We start from the raw sequence: 22887 nt of genomic DNA on the forward strand, positions 1-22887 counted from the left end.
TCTTGGCGTTTGTAAAGTTGGATCAAGTTTTGAACAAGCTCGATCCGCTTTTGAATGATCTAATCCTCTGTAAGGCTTGTATGTGGTTCGAAGAGCAATCTGGCTATAGTAGCTTGCTCCTCAAGCTCGTACTCAATTGTTGAAGGGGTGAGGATATCGGCGGGAAGAATTCCTTGCAATTGTCGATCGACCTCGATAGTATGAACAGTCTTGTGAAACTCCTTGATAGTTTTAGCCAGCAACTGTTTGCTTTTTTGGTTCTTCAAATTATTGATTTCGGTCTGTATTTCTTGATGTTTTCTATACCATCTCGTTTCCGCAGCTGCTCTGATAGTGGGATAACTGCGTGACTTGATGTTCAGAACAGACTCTTTACGCTTCTGAATAAGTTGAAGAATTTCGGGATCTTGGCTAATCTCAAACTTCTGCGCATCGGTCAGGTCTGAAGGGGCCCGTTCGTGACGAGATAGTCGGCCAACAGCTCGAATTAGATCTTCTCGTCGTGTAGATCCAAGGTAAATAGCTTGACAATCTGTGTCAATGAATGCTTGCATATAATATCGTTCATAAACATCTCCCCGATGGCCCATGATCTGCCGGCGTTCTTCTGGTGTAACCGACTCTATATCGACAATTAGCTGAATTTCGACAGGAAGTCTCAAGAGCAAGAGAAAAGTGTGGTCTGAAAATTTGGACATAAGGAAAAGAACTTGATAAGAATAAGGGATAGAATAAATGGGAAAGATTAAGAGAATTTTGTATGAAAAACCTACCATTCAACCTCTTCCCAGAAGCTCGCCGCAAATGATAGAATTCTAGTCTCTTCTCATACCCACAGGTTCGACCAAGACGGATGAAATGTTGTCGATGTTTCGAATATTCTAGACATTTAATCTTTGAAATGCGGATACCATTAGCAGTATTATTCACATCCCGGAAGACAGGACGCTCAGCCCATTTTCACGATGGTTTGATCCAGTAGCGAAGAAATGATATTGGGTGGATGCAGCTAATAATGTAGTATTGGATGTGAATGGAAATACTGCTTGGGACTCTATTCAGTCATGGCTATAGTTGTGAGGTAGGTGAAGTTGGAAGGCTGGAAGATTGAAAAATTGGGATTATGTGAAGGAGTCTTTTGGAGTAGGTTTGAAGTTTTCTACTTGGTTTTTATTATTTACTTGTTTTATATATCAACTTGTTTAGTACTATGATAAAAGGAAATGACGGAACAATTAGCAGGAGTATGCATAAAGCAAACTTGTAATGAAAGAACAGAAAGAACTGAAGCTACTTTGAAAACTATATACACCTCCTGTTTCTTCTATTTCTCTTAATAAATTTCCATACTCTCTTAGTCATATAACTAGATCAAGCTCGTAACATCACGCAAATATTTTACTCATCATACTTAACTCTTTGCAATGGATTTGAATGAAGACGTACCTTACATTCCACCCCCATTCCATTGTCAACCAGCACGTCCCCACTCATCGCCTCCATCTCTATCACCAACACCACCATTAGTATTGTATTCAGATCAGTTTATTATTGAATCAGATCCTAGCGAAACTCATGGTCCTTTGGTGCGATAATTTACTTTTGTTATTCAATCAAAATAAATGCTAACATATTTAGGAACTTCGTACGAATCACAGATTGGTTGTCGCAACTATCCCTGAACGAATTCATCCACAATGGACTGTTTACCGACTTAAGATCAAAAAACCATCTATCCTCGATTATATTCCAATCCCATTTATTCGATCTATATTTGAAAAAAATTTCAACTTCTATCCATGTCTCAAAAGTTCCCATCCTGAATGGTTTCTACCACCCACAGTCATCCTCAAAAAATGCAAGCCTGATTGGGATGATGAGTTTGAGGTTGAAAAACGCATCTACCGTCGCCTTCAACCTCTTCAAGGAAGATTCATACCCTATTTCTATGGAGAAGCTATATATGATGGATCGCCTGCTTTGGTCCTATCAGAAATTATTGGCCGAAGATTACTCGATATCATAGTGGAACATGAGAGGACGCAGAATTTGAGAGAAAACTAGAAGAAATTTATACAGTATTAACTAGTTACGGAGTAATTCATAGGGATACAAAGTTGGATAATGCTATGGATGTTGGAGATCGAATAATGGTTATTGATTTGGAGCAAGCTATAATCGATGAAACAGAATTTGCTAGAAGTACTAACAGAGGAAATGCGAGGGGCTTACTGCGTGACCTTCAATTGAATCGTCAATACGAAGATGAGGCAAGGCGAAGGGAAGAGAAGAGATTGAAAGAAAAGGCGGAGGCAAAGGCAAAAAAAAGAAGGTGTAGTAGGAAAATCCTAATTTATCACTTATCTAATGTATTGTTAGGCTTTGGGAGCTGAGACATTCAAATCAACGTGGAGAGGAATAAAATGGGCTTGGATTGGGATAGGAAGAGAAGATTTGAATGCTTTCTTTGTTGGCTGAGTAGGCAAGCCTGGGTAGTTGAGCACCAAGTTGAGTAGAGATTGCAATAAAAGGGATGATCAAGCAGGAAGAATAGGTTGTGGTAGAGGTTGACATCGTATTCATTCATGTTATACAATTTAAAAATTCCCCCCCAATTAGAAATTCCATTAAAAAGTTGCTTTTATGTTGTGATCACCTTTTGAGTTTTGTAGAATACTGTATCTGAATCGCTGCTTGAGTCCTGTGTGGGAGGGCGTCATGAATTTCCTCCCAAGAACAACCGTCCTTTTTCATCCTTACTATCGTCTCATGCTCATCTGCCTCCCACCTAACGCGCTTCCCTTTAGGTCCTGCTGGGCGTACTTCGGAATATAGAATACTGCAAGAGCTCTGGATCTGCGCAAATGTATCAGCACCTAATGCTTCTGCAATAACAAACAGATGCAGATGCTCCGGTACATATTGCAATTGGAACTCGAGAGTGTGTGTGGTATCGTTCCCAATTATAGTACGTTTTAGAAAACCTTGAAACGGCCATTCTCGATACTCGGTAGTGGTTGCCGGCTCTGCACATATGGGTTCACAGGGGATAGTGAATAGCAGTGATTACCATCGCTAATCGCTGGTGAATGCCCACCAAAGTTCGATGTGGAGGAGTCGATCATGGTAAATGGAGCAGTGGAGGATGGACCGATGATAAAACGTAGTCAAGGATGACCTTCTGCATCATTATGTCAGGATGAGGTTTGCTCGTTGTCGATAGGAAGTGACCGAGTTCTTCGCTGTTTTGCAGATCGTGTATTGTCGTCACTCTCATTATCTTTATCAATCTCAGTTTCGGATAGATGTCGCCGCTTTCTGCATCCTTGTTGTTCATTATTTCCCCCCTTGTTTATCGATCCTACAGCTATATCTCCGTGCTGCTGAAGGAATTATAGTGAAGATCCATGCTCAAGCTCTTCAGGGTCATTGTAGCTGGAATCACTCTGATCTTGATCGCGAATAATCAAAGGATGCAATAGCTCGATTAAGTAATCCACAAAAGGAAAATAGGAGCCACCCATTGAGAAATTCTCTTGCTCATCTGAATTTGATTTATTGTCTTCCAGCATTAGAGTATCTATATATAGTCAGGAGATTGCTTTATTATCGTAATCAAGAGTATCCATACCTTGAGTATTATAACCCTTTTGTAATCCTTCTATCAAGGTCTCCTGGTACAAACGAGGATCAAGGACTGTCTCAATTGATGAAGAATCGTCATCATATATTCTTGGCGAAGCTATCTTATCCTCCCAAATTTTGTTTTCCAAGCTTGAATCCTCTCCTGTATTCACTTGTGATATGCTACATAATATAGGGAGATCGATATTGTAGTCATTATCGATAACGTTTTCTGTATCATTTGTTACGTAGTAACAGTCAACCTGTCCATATGAGCTCAGACCCCGTGGAAAAGCAAACCGATTCGCATACAAAATTGTATGGTAATCGGTTCGTAGAGTATCCCCACCTTCAGCAAGCACAGACATATGTTCTGATTGAAATCACGTGATGGATCTAAGGGATCTAGATAATTAAACTCTAGATCCAGTAGATCCAAGGGATCCAAAAGAATACAGTAGAATATGAAGTTCTATATAAGGGATAGGTTTTCATTTGTAGAGCTTCGTGCTCAAGATCAATCATTTAGTATACTCTACTATTAGTTACGAATAGCATATCATTATTGTTACTTAAGTCCCTGCTTGACGCCTAGTTATAAACCAGAGCACTTCCACGTGATCTAGACGGCAAACCTCGTAACAGGTTGAGGGTGGGTTAAAATTTTTAGATTTTGTATCTACACCAAGTTCTTGGAGTCTATTCCCAGCTAGCGCAAGTGCCTAGGACATTCAATCAAAAAACATCTCTCCTTAGCAAAATACACCATGACGAAAGAATCAAGATCTCTTTACCCAAAATCGAACTATCTTTCCGTCCATCAAAATATCTACATTTAGTCTGAGAGTATAAAAACAACGCGTTCATCCCAATAGGACAATCATGAATCTTGATTGATGCCAAGTAAAATGATCTTGCACTAACACTACTAACGAACGTTAGATGTTGATTTAGCTCAAACAAGTGCCGAAATAAGTCATGTAGTTAAGTTCTTTCCTTAGCTTTCTTCTTCGGATATGGACGAATGTATCTTTTGCTCCAACTTCCTTGTTGTTCCGTCTTGATAGATAGAGCTTTCCTTGCTGACTCTTTCCAGTGCAGGCAGAAAGTATAAAATAAATTCTTGTATAGGTTTAGAAAGGAAAGGAAGGAAATCTAAAGAAATGTGAAATAAGTAATTTAATCGGTACAATCAATTATTTTTTTATCTATTTATTTTTCTAGCACAAGATCTACAGAGAAAATCATCAATAAGCCATCAAAATCTTCGCTTATGTTCGCTTGATCTCGTACTCCTTGCTACATCGAATAAAAATTGTCAAATACTATACCCATTCAGAACCTAGAGGGTTCTTCCTATCCTTCCCCGCGTTATTTAAGCTTCGACAGAGAAAGGAGTAGTTCATACTTTCTAACCATTCAAGTACATAGTTCTTTCCTCGCTAGACACAGTACATACGTAGTAAAAACCACCCACATAATCCTCTTCTTCACTTGAAAGTTTCACACACCTTTCCCATCCAGCATTCCCACATTCTTACCCAGCGTCAAGATGCTTCTTTAAATTCCATTGGAATTTTCCAGCTCATTATATCATTACCGTTTCATCCCATACCATATCATATCATATCCCCATAAATCAATAAACCAGCAAACTCATCTTCAAAACCCCACCAGCGAATCCATAACCATCCAGTGTAAAAATGAGTCAATTACTCGGGTTCTCACAGCCCGAACAAGCAAGAATATCACAACTATCTTTCACCACTGCACGAGAAAATTCAACACCCAATAATCCTTCTACACCCAGAGCTTCAAATCTCAATTCCATTTCTGTTCCTATCCAGGAACAGGAGGAAATACCTAATCATGACGAAGATTTCCCTCCTAGAAATCCAATGCGTCCTTCTCCTGCCAGACACGTATCCTATTTCTCCGAAGACTTCACCGAAGAATCAACCCTCCAATCATCTACCCAATATTCCGCATCTTCAACTGCAGGAAATCCCAACAACAACAACAAACATCCCTACAATAACCGCCATGGCACCGAAGACATCGAAGGACAATTTAAAAAAATCGAAGAATCAAACTACACCACCGGCACCAACACAGCATCCCAAAAGCCCCCAGGATCTACCTCCGAAATCCACTTCCGCTCCATGAACTGGGTGCAATGTTCCGCACTTATGATCGCCGAAACTATCTCCCTCGGAATCCTCGCGCTGCCCTCCGTCCTCGCAACTATCGGTCTCATCCCCGGTATCCTCCTCATTCTCATCATGGGAATCCTAGCCTGGTATTCCGGATACGTGATGCATCAATTTCGACAAGCATATCCCAGTATCCATAGTTGGGCCGATTGCTGCGAGATATTATTGACGCCGCTAGGATGGGGACGAGTTGGGCATGAGATTGCGGGGGCGGCGCAGATTTTGTTTTTGTTATTTTTAATGGGGAGTCATATATTAACGTGGATTATTTGTTTGCGTACGTTGACGGGAGGGGGGGTGTGTAATATTGTGTGGGGAGTGGTGGGGATGGGGATTTTTTGGATATTGGATTTGCCGAGAACGTGTAAGGGGATGAGTTGGATGAGTGTTGTTTGTGAGTTTTTTTTTCTTTTTCTCTTTCTTTCTGGTTCTGGTGAATCTTGCGACTTGCTTGTCTTGATATTCTAGAAATCGAACTCAATCAAAATAAACCAAAAAAAACTAACCCCTCTCCCCAACTCCAGCATTCGCAAGCATCACCACCGCCGTCCTAATAACAATGATAAGCGTCAGAATCCGCGCTCCCCCCACAAAAACCTACACTCTCTGGCCCCGCGCCCAACTCACCCTCCGCGAAGCCTTCCTAAGCATAACCAACATCGTCTTCGCCTACGCCGGACACATCGCCTTCTTCACCTTCATATCCGAACTACGGACGCCTAACGATTTTCCCAAAGCACTCGCTACACTCCAAATTGTCGAGATAACGCTGTATCTCGTGACTGCAATTGTGATATACGTGTATGCAGGCTCGGGGGTTACATCACCTGCTCTCGGGTCTGCGGGACCGTTGGTGTCGAAAATAGCGTTTGGGATTGCTATTCCGACGAGGATGGATTGCGGGGGTGATTTTTGGGCATGTGGCTTCGAAGTTTGTGTTTAATAAGATTTTTAGCGGGGATTTTCGTATGATGAATATGCGGACGAAGGGGAGTACGTTGGCTTGGATGGGGATTACGTTTGCTCTTTGGGTGGTGGCGTGGGTGATTGCGGAGAGTATTCCGGTTTTTAATGAGTTATTGGGATTGGTTAGTAGTTTGTTTGCGAGTTGGTTTACGTATGGGCTTGCGGGGGTTATGTGGTTGTTTGTGCATAAGGGGAGATGGAATGAGGGGTGGTGGATGAGAGGGCTGTTTTTGTGTAATGTTGGGTTGGTGAGTGTTGGGGCGGTTGTTTGTGGGATGGGACTTTGGGCTAGTGGGGTGGGGATTGGAGAGGGAGCGAGGGGGGGGAGGAGTTGGAGTTGTGGGGGAGACTAGGGGAAGGGGAGTATGAGATAGGAGGGTTTGGTCTGGTGATTGATGATGGGAGAGAGATGTTTAATGTTTAATTTGGTATCTAATGAGTCTCTTCCTCTAGCGTTTTCTTCTTTTCCGAAGGTTAGCAAGCGGAAAAGCGTCTCTGGTTTCATAATGTATGAGAATTCAATTTTACCAGCGTATAGAGCCTAGTATCTATAGTCTAGGAATAGAAGAATAAAAGCAGGGCTTTTACTTGTGGTGGAAAGAAAATTAGAATAAATTCTTTAAATCATGACCTTTTTGCCAGTCAATATTTAAGTGAAGAACAAGAGGATATGCATTTATAAGGAAAAGGAGAAGGAAAGTGTTTCGATAGGTTAATCTGCGAGTAGTTATAAAGTTTCCAGGTAGATGCTAAACAAATGGGTGATATTTGATTGACTTTAATATTTTGAATGACTTGAAAGCACAAAACTTAATGAGATGAAGGAAGAATTAAATACACAAGTATATATTTATTGTAATTAATGGAATATTAATCAGATAGAAAAGTACATATGTATCAATTCATATAAAGTCAAAGATATTTATTTCTACAGGAAAATGGATGTATATAAAGTTATCATAGTGAAATGATGAGGAATGAGAACAGATGGAAATAGATTGAGATGCTTTTGATACTCCTTTGACTACGGTATACTTCTAGGTCACCACCTGCGATATAGCGATCTAGATGGGATTCTTGAGCATCATCCGCCATTCCTCCAAGCAGGATATAATTCCCATCAAAGGACACAATATTAAATATAGATGAAAGGCCTCCATGAGGATTGCTTCCCTATCTGATATCTATGAACCGTTGCAAATTTAATTTCTTACCGAGAAGGAATGTTGATGTTGTTCCCGTTTCGCAGGGAGTGGCTTGATGAATGATTTCCAGTACCTTCCCATATTGCATCATTGAAGTACAAAATTATGGGGAATTTCCCATATAGCATCCGATGTCCCGAAAGTGAGAAAGAGTTATTAAGGCTTTGCCGGTTGCTATGATAGGTACAGTTTTTAATTCTGCACGTAATAACGCTTGTATTTTCCGAATTTGGGATTATCCTAACATAACTATATGTCCTGGTCATGTAATCCATGACTCTTCACCACACATCACATCATCTCCGACACAATAAATACATAGTTGATATATTCAAAGATGTAACATGAAACTTTTCCAAGACGGGAGGAAAGGAACGGATACTACCCCGCTATCCTATCATAACATCCCAATGCGGGGTTCACATCTTCACCTGCTGATAAAGAGGAAATGAGTGATTACTTTTCATTTCTCATTTCTATTTAATATGGTCAGATATGATAATCGTAGAAGAAGTCAAAGCTAATAACCGTGCTTGAATTGAGATTTAGATCTCCATTTATGATATCATATGGTATCTGAGGACCAGGAACACGGTGGAAGAAATGAGCGAATGGTACAATCTTACACATCCCCTCCCTCACTGAAGATGTGAGTCCACGGCAGACATGTGAAATTCTCCAAACTCGGGACTTCTGAATGTATCGGTAGTTATGATAATGTAGCAGTCAAAGCTAAAAAGGATTTCCCAACGGAATCGTCGTAAGACTTACATGAAGCACAGTAATGTAAATCGCTTGAAGTAGGTAATCATCCATCGGTCTTTAGATTAGTCTTAGGCTTATAATTTAATCAAAGCCTACAACACATACAGCATCGCATGTATTAATTCCAATTCAATATTTGAATGTACAGAGTATGTATGTACATACATACACAGAGCGAATAAATTTCCTCCACGATGCATCAAGGAATAATTTTTTCTATGAAAAAATGAATGGATGGCTCAACAGTTCAAGCAAACGGATTACCATAGGATAAGAGTGATGAAGCAACGAAAAATAAGGGAAAGGAAAAGAAGATGCAGTTAAAATCCTCTGTGTGACTCCCCGCAATTGGATGTGTACTTCATCCGATACATGCTCGGCTGGCGGAAAACTGCAGACTCTTGCAGAATTGGAATCGTAGGTAAGGTATTCCGCAGGTGGTATGCTTTTCAATAATGGATCGTCAGCCCGAGACAAACACGAAGAGAAATATTGGATTCCTTAAAAATCTTTTAGATGAAAATGTATGTGTCTCTGAAAATAATACGATATATTGGAATGCTTTTGGTATGGATGAACTGATTGCTAAGAATATCTCCTTAGAGAGGCATAAAAAATGTAGTTTATTCCGGAATTACTAGGGGGCTGAGTTCTGAATGGCCGCCACAATGCTTTGCCACACTTTTGGAATTTACAAGACCAAACCCACCCACATTTCAATTACAATAATAACAATAACAATAATAATAATACGAAAAGAGTCTTGTAAAAGGAAAGAACCAGATTGGTCTAGACAAACCCATGTTACTAAAATGCTCAGCTTCATCGCCACTCTTCATTGGTGCGTGCTCAGATACGATGTTAGCAAAAAAGGTTCCGTGCTGTGACTATCTCGCCTGTGCTGTGATGAATCAGGTACAGGAATGTCGTTATTATTGGTTTATGGATCATCAAGTCCAAACCAACCCATGAAAAGAAGCACATGAATAATGCATAGCATTGCATCCTTGGCCCACTAGCTGAGAAATTGACTAGTAGCGGTGCCCTACCAGTCAGTCAGTCAGTACCTTACCAATACCTACCAGTACCTTAACGGTACCTGCTTTTTGAACAAACTTGAAGATTCGTCGTCCTCTCCATTTTCTTGCATTTTTCGTGTTTTATACGTGTGTGTGTATGTATGTCGATCGATATATCCAACCGCTAAACATTGGCGCTTACTACGCTGACTTGTTATCTGCTCAAGTAGATAGATATAAAACAAGATGGGTGAAGTACGTGTTTTGTAAAAGTGTGAATAGAAGAACCTAGGTACTCTTCCTACCTACCAAAAGATATAACAAATATGAATGGTCAAATAGGAATAAACTTGCATGGTACCTGAATGAGGGACATAAAAGACCAACCAATGAAGCCGACCAATAAATGGGATGATGATGGAAATCTGTAGAAATAGCTTTGAAACCTGAAACAACAGTTCGGACGATTCAGACAATTCAGACAATTCAGACAATTCAGACAATTCAGACAATTCAGACCCAAGTAAGCAACACCTACTAGGTAATTAGTTGCCTCTGCAGCGAATAATCCTTCGGTGATTTCTAGGGTCAAGAGACGAATAAAAATACGATGCGGAGTGTTCTGTCGGTAATACCGTCCGTATTTTTTATTCGGATGGATATCATTCGAAATGTTTTGCCTTCTTGGTGGCTTCTTGGACGTCAATCCTACCGTTTCTATTTGTACTCTCTACATTGCGGGTACATTGTATCTTACTAGGTACCTAGGTTGGTAGCTATACGAGTAAGTAGAAATACAATGAGGATGATGTTAGTGGTCGGTAATTTTAATTACGAGATTCTTGCCATGTCCTCCTGCCTTTTGTTTTCATAAATCATCAGTTATGTGATAATTTCTTTCTTTTGTTTGGTGATGATCAAAAATCATCATAAAATAAAAAGGTCATATTTCTGAATCAGAAGAGGGGCAGAAAAAATAAAACTTGGCAGAATTTGGGCGGTGACTACTTTTTTTCTATTTTCATGTTGCATGAAATGCACGTTTGTGGCTCAGTGTGGAACCACAAAATCATCGAACCCATCAGGGCGGCTTCAGCTGATGTTTTTCTTATTCTTGATTCGTTCCCCTTTTTTGATTCAATCTTTGAATCTACTAACCATATTTGAATTGATTGCCGAATCTATACGAATCATGGCCTTTTTTCTACTCTCCAATCTATGGGTATCGCTTGCAATTTTCCTCTCTCCCCTCGAATCACTAACTCTTTTCATGTTAAGTGCTACACCGGAGAATTATCCGTAGAATGTCTTAGCGCCTTAGGGAAGTTTGGCCCGCACTGAAAGACCATGTACGGAGTACTTTATTTAGTGGAACACATAACCTATCCCGGAAGTAAGGAATGTGATTTGCCTTACTGGTTCATCAAAAGTGGCTTGCGATAGAAAGCTTCGTACTTAGGAGTTCCACATTCCCAATTGGACGGAATCCATGTTCGAGCTAAGGTGCCATGGATCTTGTACCTAGACGTTGCAGCTTCATGGGACGGGAAGGTATCTGTATATAAGTTCATGATGATTTCCAACGTGCTTTCACTATCACATCTATCTCATCAACCTTTCATTCCTTCAAGGTTCATTTGCTAGACGCGGCACGCTCTTGACGAGTTCTCTCATTCATTATTCATATCAATTATCAAATTCATTTTCATATCCATCATCACATTCACATTCATATTTACCTACATCTACATCAATATGTTTACCCTTCCTTTGATTTTAGTCGCCGGCGGCTTATCCACTCTCTCTATCGGAGCTCCTCTTCCTGGAAATACAGAAAGAGACTCATTCATTCATTCTATTCAAGAGCGTGCAGCAAATTCATACACGGTATTTTCCGGTGATGGAGATACCAATGTAGGATGGCCTACACAAAGTGAATGGATTTCAAGCTTTGATGATATGTATGTATATATTAATTACCCCTCATTTCAAATTACTAACAATCCTCCAGGTTCGACATGCAAAATAGTGTATTGAAAGCATCATGCACTCAATTCGGTGAAGCCAACAATTCCGATGACGAGATCTCAGATCTCAAATCTGCCATCTCAGAAGTTGCTAGTACTACCGGCATTGATAGTCGTTTTATCCTTGCCATAGTAATGCAAGAATCTAACGGTTGTGTCCGCGCTCCAACTACCGTTTACTCCATCGCCAACCCAGGTCTCATGCAATCTCACGAGGGATCCGGATCATGTAATTCAGGAAGCTCTGTTCAAAATCCTTGTCCCAAGAGTGAAATGGTTCAAATGATTACTGATGGTACAGCTGGTACAGCATCAGGTGATGGACTCAAACAATGTATTGCCGAAACAGGAGTTACAGATGTTAGCATGTATTACAAAGCCGCCAGAATTTACAACTCCGGCTCTATTGCCTCGGGTGGAAATCTCGGGGATGGTGTCGCTACTCATTGTTATGCTACTGATGTTGCAAATCGTCTCACAGGATGGTATTCGGGAACTAGTTCTTGCAATTCAGCTACTATTGGTTCACTTACAGGTTCAGCTGCTTCTCCTGGTTCCAGTGCTATTAGTTCGGAAATAGCTAGTGCCAGTTCAGTTATTAGCTCTTTTGTCTCTTCGGTAGCTTCTGAAGTTACTTCGGCTTATTCGGTACCAACTGCCATCTCGGTCAGACCTTTCTTCACATCAGTTGTTTCAGCTGCTTCATCAGCTGCTGCATCCAATACCGGTGGTATATTCGCACAAGTCGGTGCTTCTTCGTCTAGTTCATCCGCAGAACCAACCTCGGTATCATCAGCTGTGTCTGTCCCAACAGCTGCTTCCTCGTCTATCGCAAAACCAACCTCGGTATCATCAGCTGTGTCCGTCCCAACAGCTGCTTCTTCATCCATCGCGAAACCAACTTCCGCATCATCATCTACATCCACCTCCATCGCCTCTATAATCCCCACCCCCACCCTCCCCGCAACCATCCCAACCACCACCTCCTCCCTCCCAACCACAACCACACTCACCTACCCCTCCGCCTCGTCCTCCCCCTCTTCCTCAAACACAAACACAACCTACACCCCCGGCACCAGCTGCAGCACCCCAGGCCAATGGAACTGCATCGACGGAACCTCCTTCCAACAATGCGCATCAGGAGTTTGGTCCAGCATCGGAGGGCTCGCCGCAGGAACAGCATGTAAAGTCGGAGAAGGGAAATTAATTGATATTTTCGCTATGGATGATAGTGAAACTAAACATAAGAGATATGTGGGTGGTGAGAAGAGAGGTTTGAAACATGCGCATTTGCATGGTTTGAAGAGGGGGGTGAGGAGTTTTTGAGGGGTTGGAGAGGGGTTTAGTTTAGTTTAGTTTAGCTTTGGATTGGATTTTTTGGGGGCTGGGGGAAAAGGGGAATAGGGATAGGAATAGGAATTGGAAATGGAGTTTATTTCTTTATTTTTTACAAGATTTTTACCCTTTGGGTTTTTGCGGGGTGATTCGTCTTTAATGTTCCTTCTTCTTCTTCTTAAGTGGATAGTTTGGGGATTTGGAAATTAGCATAGCAAAGCTTTCCCAGGCAGAGCTGGACAGAATGGACAGGAAAGGAAAAAAGGAAGAAAAGGAAGAAAAGGAAGAAACCTGGTGTTTTTTTCTTGATATGAATTTATGAATGAATATATGAATGAATATATGAACGTAGGCAGGGGGGGTGGGGGTATTGTGTATTGTATTACAGTTTATTACAGTGTAGATGTAGATGTAGATACAAATGCAAAGATGAAAATATAAATGAAAACATAAATGAAAACATAAATATATATACAAGTATACAAATGTAAGACAAGAGGGGAGAAAGAAGAGAGAAAGAAGAGAAAAAGAGGAGAGGAAGGGAGGAAAATGGGAAAGTGTATAGTAAAGTATAATAGAAGTATAATAGAAGTATAAGTAGAAGTATAAGATTTATATAATCTCTGATACAAGATCATTTATTAGTGACTTTTTGAGATTATTTGAGATTATTTGAGATTTTTTGAGATTTTTTGTTTGTTTATTTAGGATATAAGAGATATGAAGTGTGACCAAAAGGGTGTTTATAGACCAGCAATTGTATTTAACTTAGAATCTACAGGTGAAGAGCACCTGTAGATGGGGATAGCTACTCTATATATGCACAAATGAATGGCCTAGCCGCAATAGCTAGGCAAAAAGAAGTCATATTTATCCCTCCAATGATCTTACTTTACCGATAACCATTGATACCTAGTACTTGTCCGGATCTGATCCTCAGGTCACCTAAATCGTATACTAATCCCGAGTAATCGTATCATGTGTGGACATGGTTAAGGTACCTGAGGTTTCTTATATAATAAGAGTGGGAGGAAAGCAGGGGTTTCCGTCACATTCAACAATTAATGAATCGAATCAATGAAAATTTTAATTATAAAATCATTATATAATTATAAATAAATTCTGAAAATTTCAGATTTTTCACAATTTTATTGATTGAGATATTAATAATTGCAATTTTGATTTTCAATTTGTATAGGATTTATATACAAATTTGGAAATATTGAAAATCTTTAATAACTTTTTAATAAAAATTGTTAAAAATAAATTATAAATTTTTTTAAGAATATATACAATATAATTGATTATTTAGATTAATTTATTTTGAAAAATAATTAGTAATTAAGCTTTTTGTCACGATTCATTAATTCACGTGACCTCGAGGACCTTGAGGACCTTTTGGACCTTAGGGTCCCAAGGGTCCTCAAAAGATGATATAGGGTATATAAACATTCATTTAGTCTCGTAGTTAAGGAGCTTCGTGCTCAACTTAGTTATCAATTAGTTTACCTACATTCTACTTGATCTAGTAACGACTTCACTTCCAAGTGAATACCAGTGATAAAGCCTTAACCCACAACTACCAACCAGACGAAACCTCAGGCAGCCGCTGCCTCCAGTACATCATCGTTACAAGAGCAAGGGAATGTTGAGGAGGGGAAATCAAGATTAAAAAGGGAAAGGGAAAGGGAAAGGGAAAGGGAAATTTATAAGATTTCAGAGTAATTCAGATTTAGAAAAAATTGTTATGGTGGTATAGTTGATAATGTATTATTAACTAGAACTTATAAACAGAGACATTGAGACATGAGACTTGATAGATTTATATAAATAGAGATATACAACTGAACTTATAGAATCGATATAGAAATATAGAAAATGAGTGTACAAACTCATTTATAAATTGGCTTTTCTATTAAATGAAGAGTAAAATTGATACAAGATATACAAAACCAAAATCTCCTTAATCATAACTATTTTAAGTAAACCAATAACCTATCCCAATACGACAACTATCGAATAAGAATATCTAAACCGTAATTTCAACAAAGATAATAACATATATATATCCAAGTACATAAACCGAGAAATATCACATTAGACAAAAGATCGATATTGGTTCTCGTATTCCAACCTCTTTCCAAAATAACCATCATACATTACTCCAGCCCAAAAAAAAAAACTCCACATCTTCTCAGTGGCACCAAAAGGATTGTCCGTTACGAAATTACCGATCAACCGAGAGAGATAAAATTAGACGACCAATATAGCAAGCAACAAGGTCAAGTGAATCAAGTTCAAGTATGAAAAGTCTAGGCTATCAGTCATCAAAAACCTCCATCACCATCTCGTCATACACACACAGCACTCGCCACCATCATCTTATCCCAAGAGTTCCGGATACGAGGTTCGTTTTCTTGTATTCTTCTAGGATATTCCCTCTATCTAATATATATCGATTCTGCACTGCCACAGAGCTAGATGTCCAGTCTAAGGACTAAAACACGTGATATTCCAAATCAACAAGAATGGTAGATCTTAGAATCTAGACGGACTGAGCTCAGCCTTGCGGAGTATCCTGAAGCTTGTAATGTTTCGTTTTGTCATGGCTGAGATGAATCATCGATGATTTAGATGCGGGCTATGAATTTCGCCGCCTCGGATAGTTTTGTATTGCGTGTTCCGTATTCCGAGATGCATGTGATGTTGAGTTTGGCTTTAATCATACTGGATCCAGAACCTCGGATGACTTTGAGGTGTCAGAAACATAGAGTTCTATTTATGGTTAATAATGGTTTAGAAAGAAGTACGTGTATGCACGTAATTCCCCTAAACGAACCTCTCGAATTTCAAGACTTTAAGACCGAGAAGTTCATAAATGATGTGATGAAAACTAGAAACTATAGCGACTTGACTAAAGCTGCAAAGGACGGCCCTTTCATTTGAATTCAAATTGCACAATCATGTACGAGCCATCGCTAAATGTCGTGCATTGTAGTATGGGGTTACCAAAATCATCTGCATATGCTCCCCATGTACACGAACTACCAACTCACCATCACTTCTCAGATGCCACTTGTCATATTTGAGAACATTTTCACTCGTATAACAAACGCCTACCCACTTACCTCGGAATATCCCTTATCTTCATCTATTCTTTCACTTGGCAATTCAATCTGAATATTGGCCAAGCCCATACAGCAATATGTGTAACGTATGACAAACTCACAGACTGAGTTTGTCTACCCAGCCCTATGAATGAATCAATTAATCCCCGCAATTCGAAAAGCAAAATAGCCAACCTCAATATTGCGTTGTGCACATCAGAGTATCTTCTCCCCCTTCCTCATACCGCTTTCCCCACAATATTGGAAACTATCATATTGTGCACGAACGTATTATGAAGATCCTGGAGAAATCACTTGCTCACGCCAGGTCCAGTTAATGAACCACAATTTTGAGTGCATATTTTAATTCCGACAATAAGTGAGTGCATTTCTGCAGGTGAGTGAGTTTCACAGGAACTATTTGCAAAATTAAGAGGTTTAACTTCGAAGATCGAAAGAGAATTGAGGTTTAGCATTTCTTAAAAACCTGAAGGCTGAGGATCATCAAAGATGATTCCAAGATACCAGTCGTCGTCATTGTCCACTTGGTCGGCTCAGGCGGAATTGGAAGTAAAAGGAAGGACTTTTGCCCGAACTAACGAGAAATAGTCAGGTATGAAGATCTAAAAGGTCTAGAATGATGAATCGTATAGCATCGGCATAATTATCGCCTGTGTAGATTTTAATTCAATAAAAAGGATCTAAAAGCGGAAACTCTGATCGATTAATGAGACTATAAAATTCTGAAACAAGGATATAAACAACCAATTGGAGTAACACACTCCAAACACATGTATGATCAACAATCTTTTTGTTGCTCTACGGGGTAAAAGATTTTTTTTTTCTGATCGGTCAGAAAGAAACTGTGGAGTTGAGTACGAATCTGGTAATCCGGATAAATCGCGGTCATTGTGTAGCAAACCAATGAATGCTTTGTATGATTAAGTGACTCGAGTACCCCCACGAAATATCATTCATCGATCAAATAATAATTGTGCCCAGAATTATGCCCAAGCTTCGGAATATGGAATATGGAGACAGAAAAACGTTGTTGGGGAAAGGAAACTTCGGTGCCTTGATCATATCGTGGAACGTGGACCATTTATATATAAACTAGGTAGACAGAGATACGGAGATATGCCATACGGTGATATGAAACGGAGATAGGTAAACTTTCTTGAAGAAAAGGATGCTCGTAAGTGCAATGCAAGCAGTGTTGTTGATTTCCAATAAAAATGTGAAGTTTTCGATGGGGATCCAAATATCATGAGTCGACTAGGTCAATCTTGCTACCAAAAGAGGAAGGACAAAAAGGACATGACAATCATTCGACGACGACACGTACGGGGTAAGAGTACAACGGTTCTGTACGCTGTATAGTGTACGCAGTGTGTATCGACTAAGGATGACGGAAGTGGCTGTAGCTTTCTATATCATCGTGCCTGCATTATTTTTTAGACTTCTTGGTCTTTTGCTGATTCCGAATGGTTGTGATGGCACAGATTGAGGGGAACCTTGAGGATCAAACCCCAGTCCAAAACTATGGATAAAGTCACCGGAACAGCGATAGCAAAGTATGAAAGTGGAGATGGATAGAGGACTGACTCACTCAGAGGACGAGGATGTTGATCTTGAATAATGCAATCAAGAAAAGTGCTGCATATGCAGTGACGGTAAAAGTATGGAGACCTCAGGGTGCATTGAGAAGTGGAGACGGAGAGTATTTAGCTAGTACCGGTAGGTTTTATTTGGTGATACCCTACCTACAGAGTAGTATAATTAACAATGTTCTGTTGAGACATTTCAAGTTACGAAGATCAAATCCTTCGACTGGATTGGTATCAAAAGGCTGGAAGGATTCGGAAGAGAAAGAAAGAAAGGGTTCAACGCCTCCATGGGCCCGATAGCTAGAGTAAGAGGTGAAAAGTGCTTGGTTGGACCTGTTACAATCTCGACGGACTTTAAGGAGTGGGGAAAGGATTAAAGGATCTCTCCTCCGTAGTACCACCCACCAGTGCTTGTACTTCTCTCGCTTTCCAATAACGAAGCTTTATCACTTGGGTAAGCCGCGAAAGCATTTGAGGAAAGCCGAAGAACCCTTAAAGTGGAGAGATTTACTTTTTGGAGTGGGGTTTATTGTCTTACCTCTTACGGGCTTACAGTCCAGCGGGTACGAGATATTCTAGAATCTCACCCAGAATCGACAGAGTATTGAGATTATCCAGTCAGATCTTAACAAACAGGCACAACTTGTGGAACATTCAAAAACTACTCACAAGTCTAGAATAGTGAAAAACTCGTACAATGAACAACGTCGCAATTCATGGCAGAGCAAGCATCTAGCATACGCAATGGTATACGACATTATGCTTGTACTTTTAATGTGTTGTAACAAGAGGGCGAAAGGCAAAAAAGCTAAAAGTCAAGAAGGTCCAAACTGATCGATAGAACTGATGGAGATAGAAAGTTGTCAGTTACCCCGATGACGGCAAGATGATGGATTATGCAGGTTAGATCGAGGTTTTGAAACTAACTCGATGTCAAAGAATGAGCTTGATGTTGCAATTTGAAGTAGAATTGATATAATAGCCAAGTAAGAAGACGGGTCCTTTGACATCCTCCATGATTACCTGTGCGAAGTATAAGCATTGTCTCTGAAGTGCACCATCTAACGTTTAAATGATATCATCTCATCATCAAAAAAAGACAATTCACTGCGAAAGTTACAACATCACTTAACATCAATCTAACATCTACCTCACATCTACATAGGTACATCTTTCAAAGCCTGAATCACGGAATCCTACAGTTCCAGTTGTCAAGCTTATACGGTTCTTCCGGAACGGAAATCAGAGTAACCATGCACACGCCATCAATTGCACTTTAGCGGTCAAGAAAACTAGACTTGTCTGAAGAAACGTATCGTATCCTCACAGAACCTTAATCAGCAGTGCAATCAAGATAAAACGTTTGTGCGTACTGCATAGTGGATTGGGATTGAGAATAGATGGAAAGCTAGAGCAGTACAAGCCATCGAGCATCAAGCCAGCCAGCAAATAGTATGCTATAGACTACTAGCATAGACTACTAGTATACAGTTCTACACGTCGAGCCATCATCACCGATTACCATACAATCTTGACGCACATCATACCTGACTAGACCATATCATACCATAGCATTGTTACACAACAAGGAATGTCGAATAGTTTCCATCTACTCGGAAAAGCTTGACTGACTGACGGACGGCTTGTTCTTTGAATTATTTTATCTTTTAAAGAAAGAAAGAAAGAGTCGTATTGAATTCTGTTATCTATTATCCATTATCTATTATTACAGATAGAAAGAGTCATCCATTATTCTTCTTCTCCTGATTCAAAACTTTAGACAAACCCTCCTTTTTTCCCTTTTTGACTACCGAGACCAAGTTCACAAGGCTCAACAAAGAGATCCAAAGATCATCCAAGACTTACCAGAACCATACGGAATCCTTTCCCCTTGTTACAAGAACTCCGCAAATAGGTCACCCACAATCAATTGATAGTTTCCGGTTCATTCAGTTGATCGATAAGATCTTCCCTTCCCAACAATCCAACCAATAATCCTTCAAGGGTCTCTGAAAACTATTCAAGCTACCTGCGTAGTCAAACCAACAATCCCATTGGGTGGCCAGCGTTTACGAGGGCATACCCAAAATATACAATTAGAACAGAAGCACGCAATATCTTTCCACAATAATAATTTTCTTTTTTTCCTCTTTTCTCAAACTCTTTACATTATTTATTCAATATCTCTCCTGGATTTTACTCTACTTTGCTTCATTTTCGAATATCCATCCTCCTCCGTCGTCGGAAGTAAAAGTTGATTAATCATATCAAACCCCCATTCCCATTTCCACCGGAATAATCCCACACAATATATTCTCACATATTGGCCAATAATTCCTGTTTGCAAGCATCGCAACTTAAAATATTATTCGATCACCGCTACATCTAGCTGCATGCTTCTTTATATGGAGTACCGAGCCTAGATTGATTGTACTTTCCTATCAACATTTTTCTCACATCCCACTCTTCCGATTTCGCCCTTAATTTCACACGGGGGAGTCATAGGCACATACCGATATTATCCCCTTATCAGGACGGATTACATACATATTAGTAGTGCACCCTCCCGTTACAACAAAATATAATATCTTTCCAAATCGCCAATCGAAATAAAATAAAAGAAATTTAAATCCTTGATTTTATTTCTGATCATTCCTCATATCATCATCGATCTCATACATCCTCTTCAACCTTACTCACCTGGACCGATTTAATCCACCATCACGAGAAACATTCACAAGACCGAGATCGACCGGGGAAGACAATAGACAATCTATTTCAAGAACTATTCACGAGATAAAGGGATACCAAGACACATTTCTACATTCACAGTATACGTGAGAAGTTATTCTACGAGTTTCATCATTTTCGATTTCCTATAAATTTCAAGGATTGTCTCAATACAACCAAAGGAAGAACTCAACTTCCTCAACGCCATAATGGCACACTCAACAAGACCGTCCGCTTCTCGAACGCACACTGCACCGGCACTTGCTCTATCCCCCAAGACAAGTTCAGAGAAGAACACAGATAAGAAGGCACATCATGTACGCAGAAAGTCAGGAAAGGATTATGCTGTAGTCGCAGAGAAGAAACCTAGTCGCCCGACAACTTTACATAGAAGGGTAACACCACAAGTTATTACAAAAGCTGGCAGAAGTAAGGAAAGAGAAAGTCAATACTTGGAAAAAGATAATGGAGAGAGTTTCCCACAATTCTGGTAAGTTTATTTGTTAAATGATGATCATGACGACTCCCTGGATTGGAAAACGCGGGGTGCATATTGGTGGCTTAAAACTGACGAATTACTATAGTATGACTTGCGAAAAGCAATTTACCCCAGCAAATAATACTTTTCTCTACTGTTCTGAAGAGTGAGGATCCCCATTATTTCCGGATTGTATTGCGGAAATCACTAACAAGATTAATAGCTGTCGTCTTCATGATCAAGCCCCTACATATACTTCTCGATCGAACCCATATGCGACAGCCCCAAGCTCTCCACCTTTGACCCCTTTCATGTCAAGCGCAGCTTTACACTTTCCAGAAGAACCTCGAGATATCGTACCTCGACTTTCCCCCACACAATCTCGACCTCGATCATACTTCAACTCCTCACCATACCCCACCGATTTCTCATCCGCCTACCACGCACCATCCGCATCCCTCCCCGCATCTCACTTTTACAACCCATCACAAGCCGACACACATTCCTCAAATGCATTAGAGAGCCTAAGAGAACTAGCCACCGCACTCCCTCGACTACAACCCCAAGAACCCGAATCTCCACCAACCACCACACTCTCGAGGACTTCCTCTCAAGTATGGAACTACATGCCTTTTACGAGCAGAACCACCACACCCACTCCCCTCGCGACACCCGGAAACTCATACTCCAACAGCGGTACCAGCTACCCTGCCCGTCGCAGTCGAGAAGATTTATATGCATCTGGGAACGGTCAAACATTTACCAGCACGGGCGGTATGGGTATGGATCGACCATTACCACCACGAAGTGGTCCAGGTGGATACGGACATCGACCTAGGAGTATCGATCTCGTTACACCATACACTGGTGTATAAATCGAGAGGAAAAATCTCTAGCGGAGCACATATCAAACATTTTTTATTATTTTTTATTTTTTTATAGATAATGGAACGCAAGGCGAGTATTGCGTTCTTGTGATATATAGATTACAGCATGAAGCAAAGAAAAATGGGACGGGAATATTGATTTGGGTTGGGATTCGTTTTCTATACGTGCGTGCATCACAGATACGTATGTAGCGGGCTGGGCAATAGTGAAGGAAGGAAAGGAAGGACTAGGAGTTAATTTTTGGGGGGTTTTAAAAGATTGGAGGAGATGCTTGATGCATTATGGTTATGAGTATAGGATGGGAGGGATGGGATACATGATTTGTGGATTTTGAGAGTATGTCATGGCTCTGTATCGTTTCAGTTAGTTAATAGATATCTATATATTATATGTTACTATGCAAATATTTGGTTTGTGTATCGGATTTCGTGAGATGGTGTTGGTAGGATACTGTTGAGAGAATAGTGAATTTCTGAGGTGGTTAAAGTTTGAGAAGTTTAAGATTATTAGATTATATTATATATTTATTGAGAGATAATAATTTTATTTTTTAATAATAGATATCTAATATAAATCAGATATAAACATAGTAATATAATAAAAATATTATTTTAAATAATTAAGTGGAATAAATTAATTTTGAAAAGATTCTAAATCAAATATACTAAAAGTCTTAAGGCCTGTATTAAACTTTTTATTAGATTTTCTAAAAAGTTATTTTAGACCAATCAAGTCACTCTGATCGCAACTCACTTAAGCGAGTTTCCTGTTTCTTCTAACCTACATCTTCTAGCACATAACCAATCGAGTGTTTAAATGTCCACAAACTACAAACCCTCAAACTGCCTCCCAAGCTCTTCCAAAATATCACAAATTTTCTCTGGTACTGACAAATTCGGGCTACGTCCAGTATCTACATCTCT

General features: G+C 39.9%; 9 protein-coding genes across 9 annotated transcripts; 6 read left to right on the forward strand and 3 right to left on the reverse strand.

Annotated features, from left to right (window-relative positions):
• Positions 1–59: 59 nt before the first annotated feature.
• SS1G_08901 (predicted protein) lies at positions 60–590 on the reverse strand (the record flags this gene model as incomplete). The annotated part of the gene is made up of 1 exon (XM_001590087.1): positions 60–590. One exon carries the CDS (start codon positions 588–590, stop codon positions 60–62), a length of 531 nt encoding a protein of 176 aa, XP_001590137.1.
• An 834-nt stretch (positions 591–1424) lies between these two features.
• SS1G_08902 (predicted protein) lies at positions 1425–2064 on the forward strand (the record flags this gene model as incomplete). Its single annotated transcript, XM_001590088.1, has 2 exons — positions 1425–1586; positions 1639–2064. The coding sequence occupies 2 exons, from the start codon at positions 1425–1427 to the stop codon at positions 2062–2064; spliced, it is 588 nt and encodes a 195-aa protein (XP_001590138.1).
• Positions 2065–2641: 577 nt separating this feature from the next.
• On the reverse strand, positions 2642–3125 carry SS1G_08903 (predicted protein; the record flags this gene model as incomplete). The annotated part of the gene is made up of 3 exons (XM_001590089.1): positions 2642–2701; positions 2761–2934; positions 2985–3125. The coding sequence occupies 3 exons, from the start codon at positions 3123–3125 to the stop codon at positions 2642–2644; spliced, it is 375 nt and encodes a 124-aa protein (XP_001590139.1).
• A 465-nt stretch (positions 3126–3590) lies between these two features.
• Positions 3591–3992, reverse strand: SS1G_08904 (predicted protein; the record flags this gene model as incomplete). Its single annotated transcript, XM_001590090.1, has 1 exon — positions 3591–3992. The coding sequence occupies one exon, from the start codon at positions 3990–3992 to the stop codon at positions 3591–3593; it is 402 nt and encodes a 133-aa protein (XP_001590140.1).
• A 1335-nt stretch (positions 3993–5327) lies between these two features.
• Positions 5328–7156, forward strand: SS1G_08905 (hypothetical protein; the record flags this gene model as incomplete). Its single annotated transcript, XM_001590091.1, has 3 exons — positions 5328–6114; positions 6362–6686; positions 6793–7156. 3 exons carry the CDS (start codon positions 5328–5330, stop codon positions 7154–7156), a joined length of 1476 nt encoding a protein of 491 aa, XP_001590141.1.
• A 2072-nt stretch (positions 7157–9228) lies between these two features.
• Positions 9229–10617, forward strand: SS1G_08906 (predicted protein; the record flags this gene model as incomplete). The annotated part of the gene is made up of 3 exons (XM_001590092.1): positions 9229–9297; positions 9771–9824; positions 10585–10617. The coding sequence occupies 3 exons, from the start codon at positions 9229–9231 to the stop codon at positions 10615–10617; spliced, it is 156 nt and encodes a 51-aa protein (XP_001590142.1).
• A 930-nt stretch (positions 10618–11547) lies between these two features.
• Positions 11548–13145, forward strand: SS1G_08907 (hypothetical protein; the record flags this gene model as incomplete). Its single annotated transcript, XM_001590093.1, has 2 exons — positions 11548–11753; positions 11804–13145. 2 exons carry the CDS (start codon positions 11548–11550, stop codon positions 13143–13145), a joined length of 1548 nt encoding a protein of 515 aa, XP_001590143.1.
• A 4382-nt stretch (positions 13146–17527) lies between these two features.
• SS1G_08908 (predicted protein) lies at positions 17528–19053 on the forward strand (the record flags this gene model as incomplete). Its single annotated transcript, XM_001590094.1, has 6 exons — positions 17528–17628; positions 17764–17835; positions 17877–17998; positions 18551–18633; positions 18725–18770; positions 19034–19053. The coding sequence occupies 6 exons, from the start codon at positions 17528–17530 to the stop codon at positions 19051–19053; spliced, it is 444 nt and encodes a 147-aa protein (XP_001590144.1).
• A 1754-nt stretch (positions 19054–20807) lies between these two features.
• Positions 20808–21951, forward strand: SS1G_08909 (predicted protein; the record flags this gene model as incomplete). Its single annotated transcript, XM_001590095.1, has 2 exons — positions 20808–21088; positions 21300–21951. The coding sequence occupies 2 exons, from the start codon at positions 20808–20810 to the stop codon at positions 21949–21951; spliced, it is 933 nt and encodes a 310-aa protein (XP_001590145.1).
• Positions 21952–22887: the final 936 nt, after the last annotated feature.

Source organism: Sclerotinia sclerotiorum, genomic scaffold (assembly GCF_000146945.2).
Source record: "Sclerotinia sclerotiorum 1980 UF-70 scaffold_12 genomic scaffold, whole genome shotgun sequence".
Taxonomy (NCBI): Eukaryota; Fungi; Ascomycota; class Leotiomycetes; order Helotiales; family Sclerotiniaceae; genus Sclerotinia; species Sclerotinia sclerotiorum.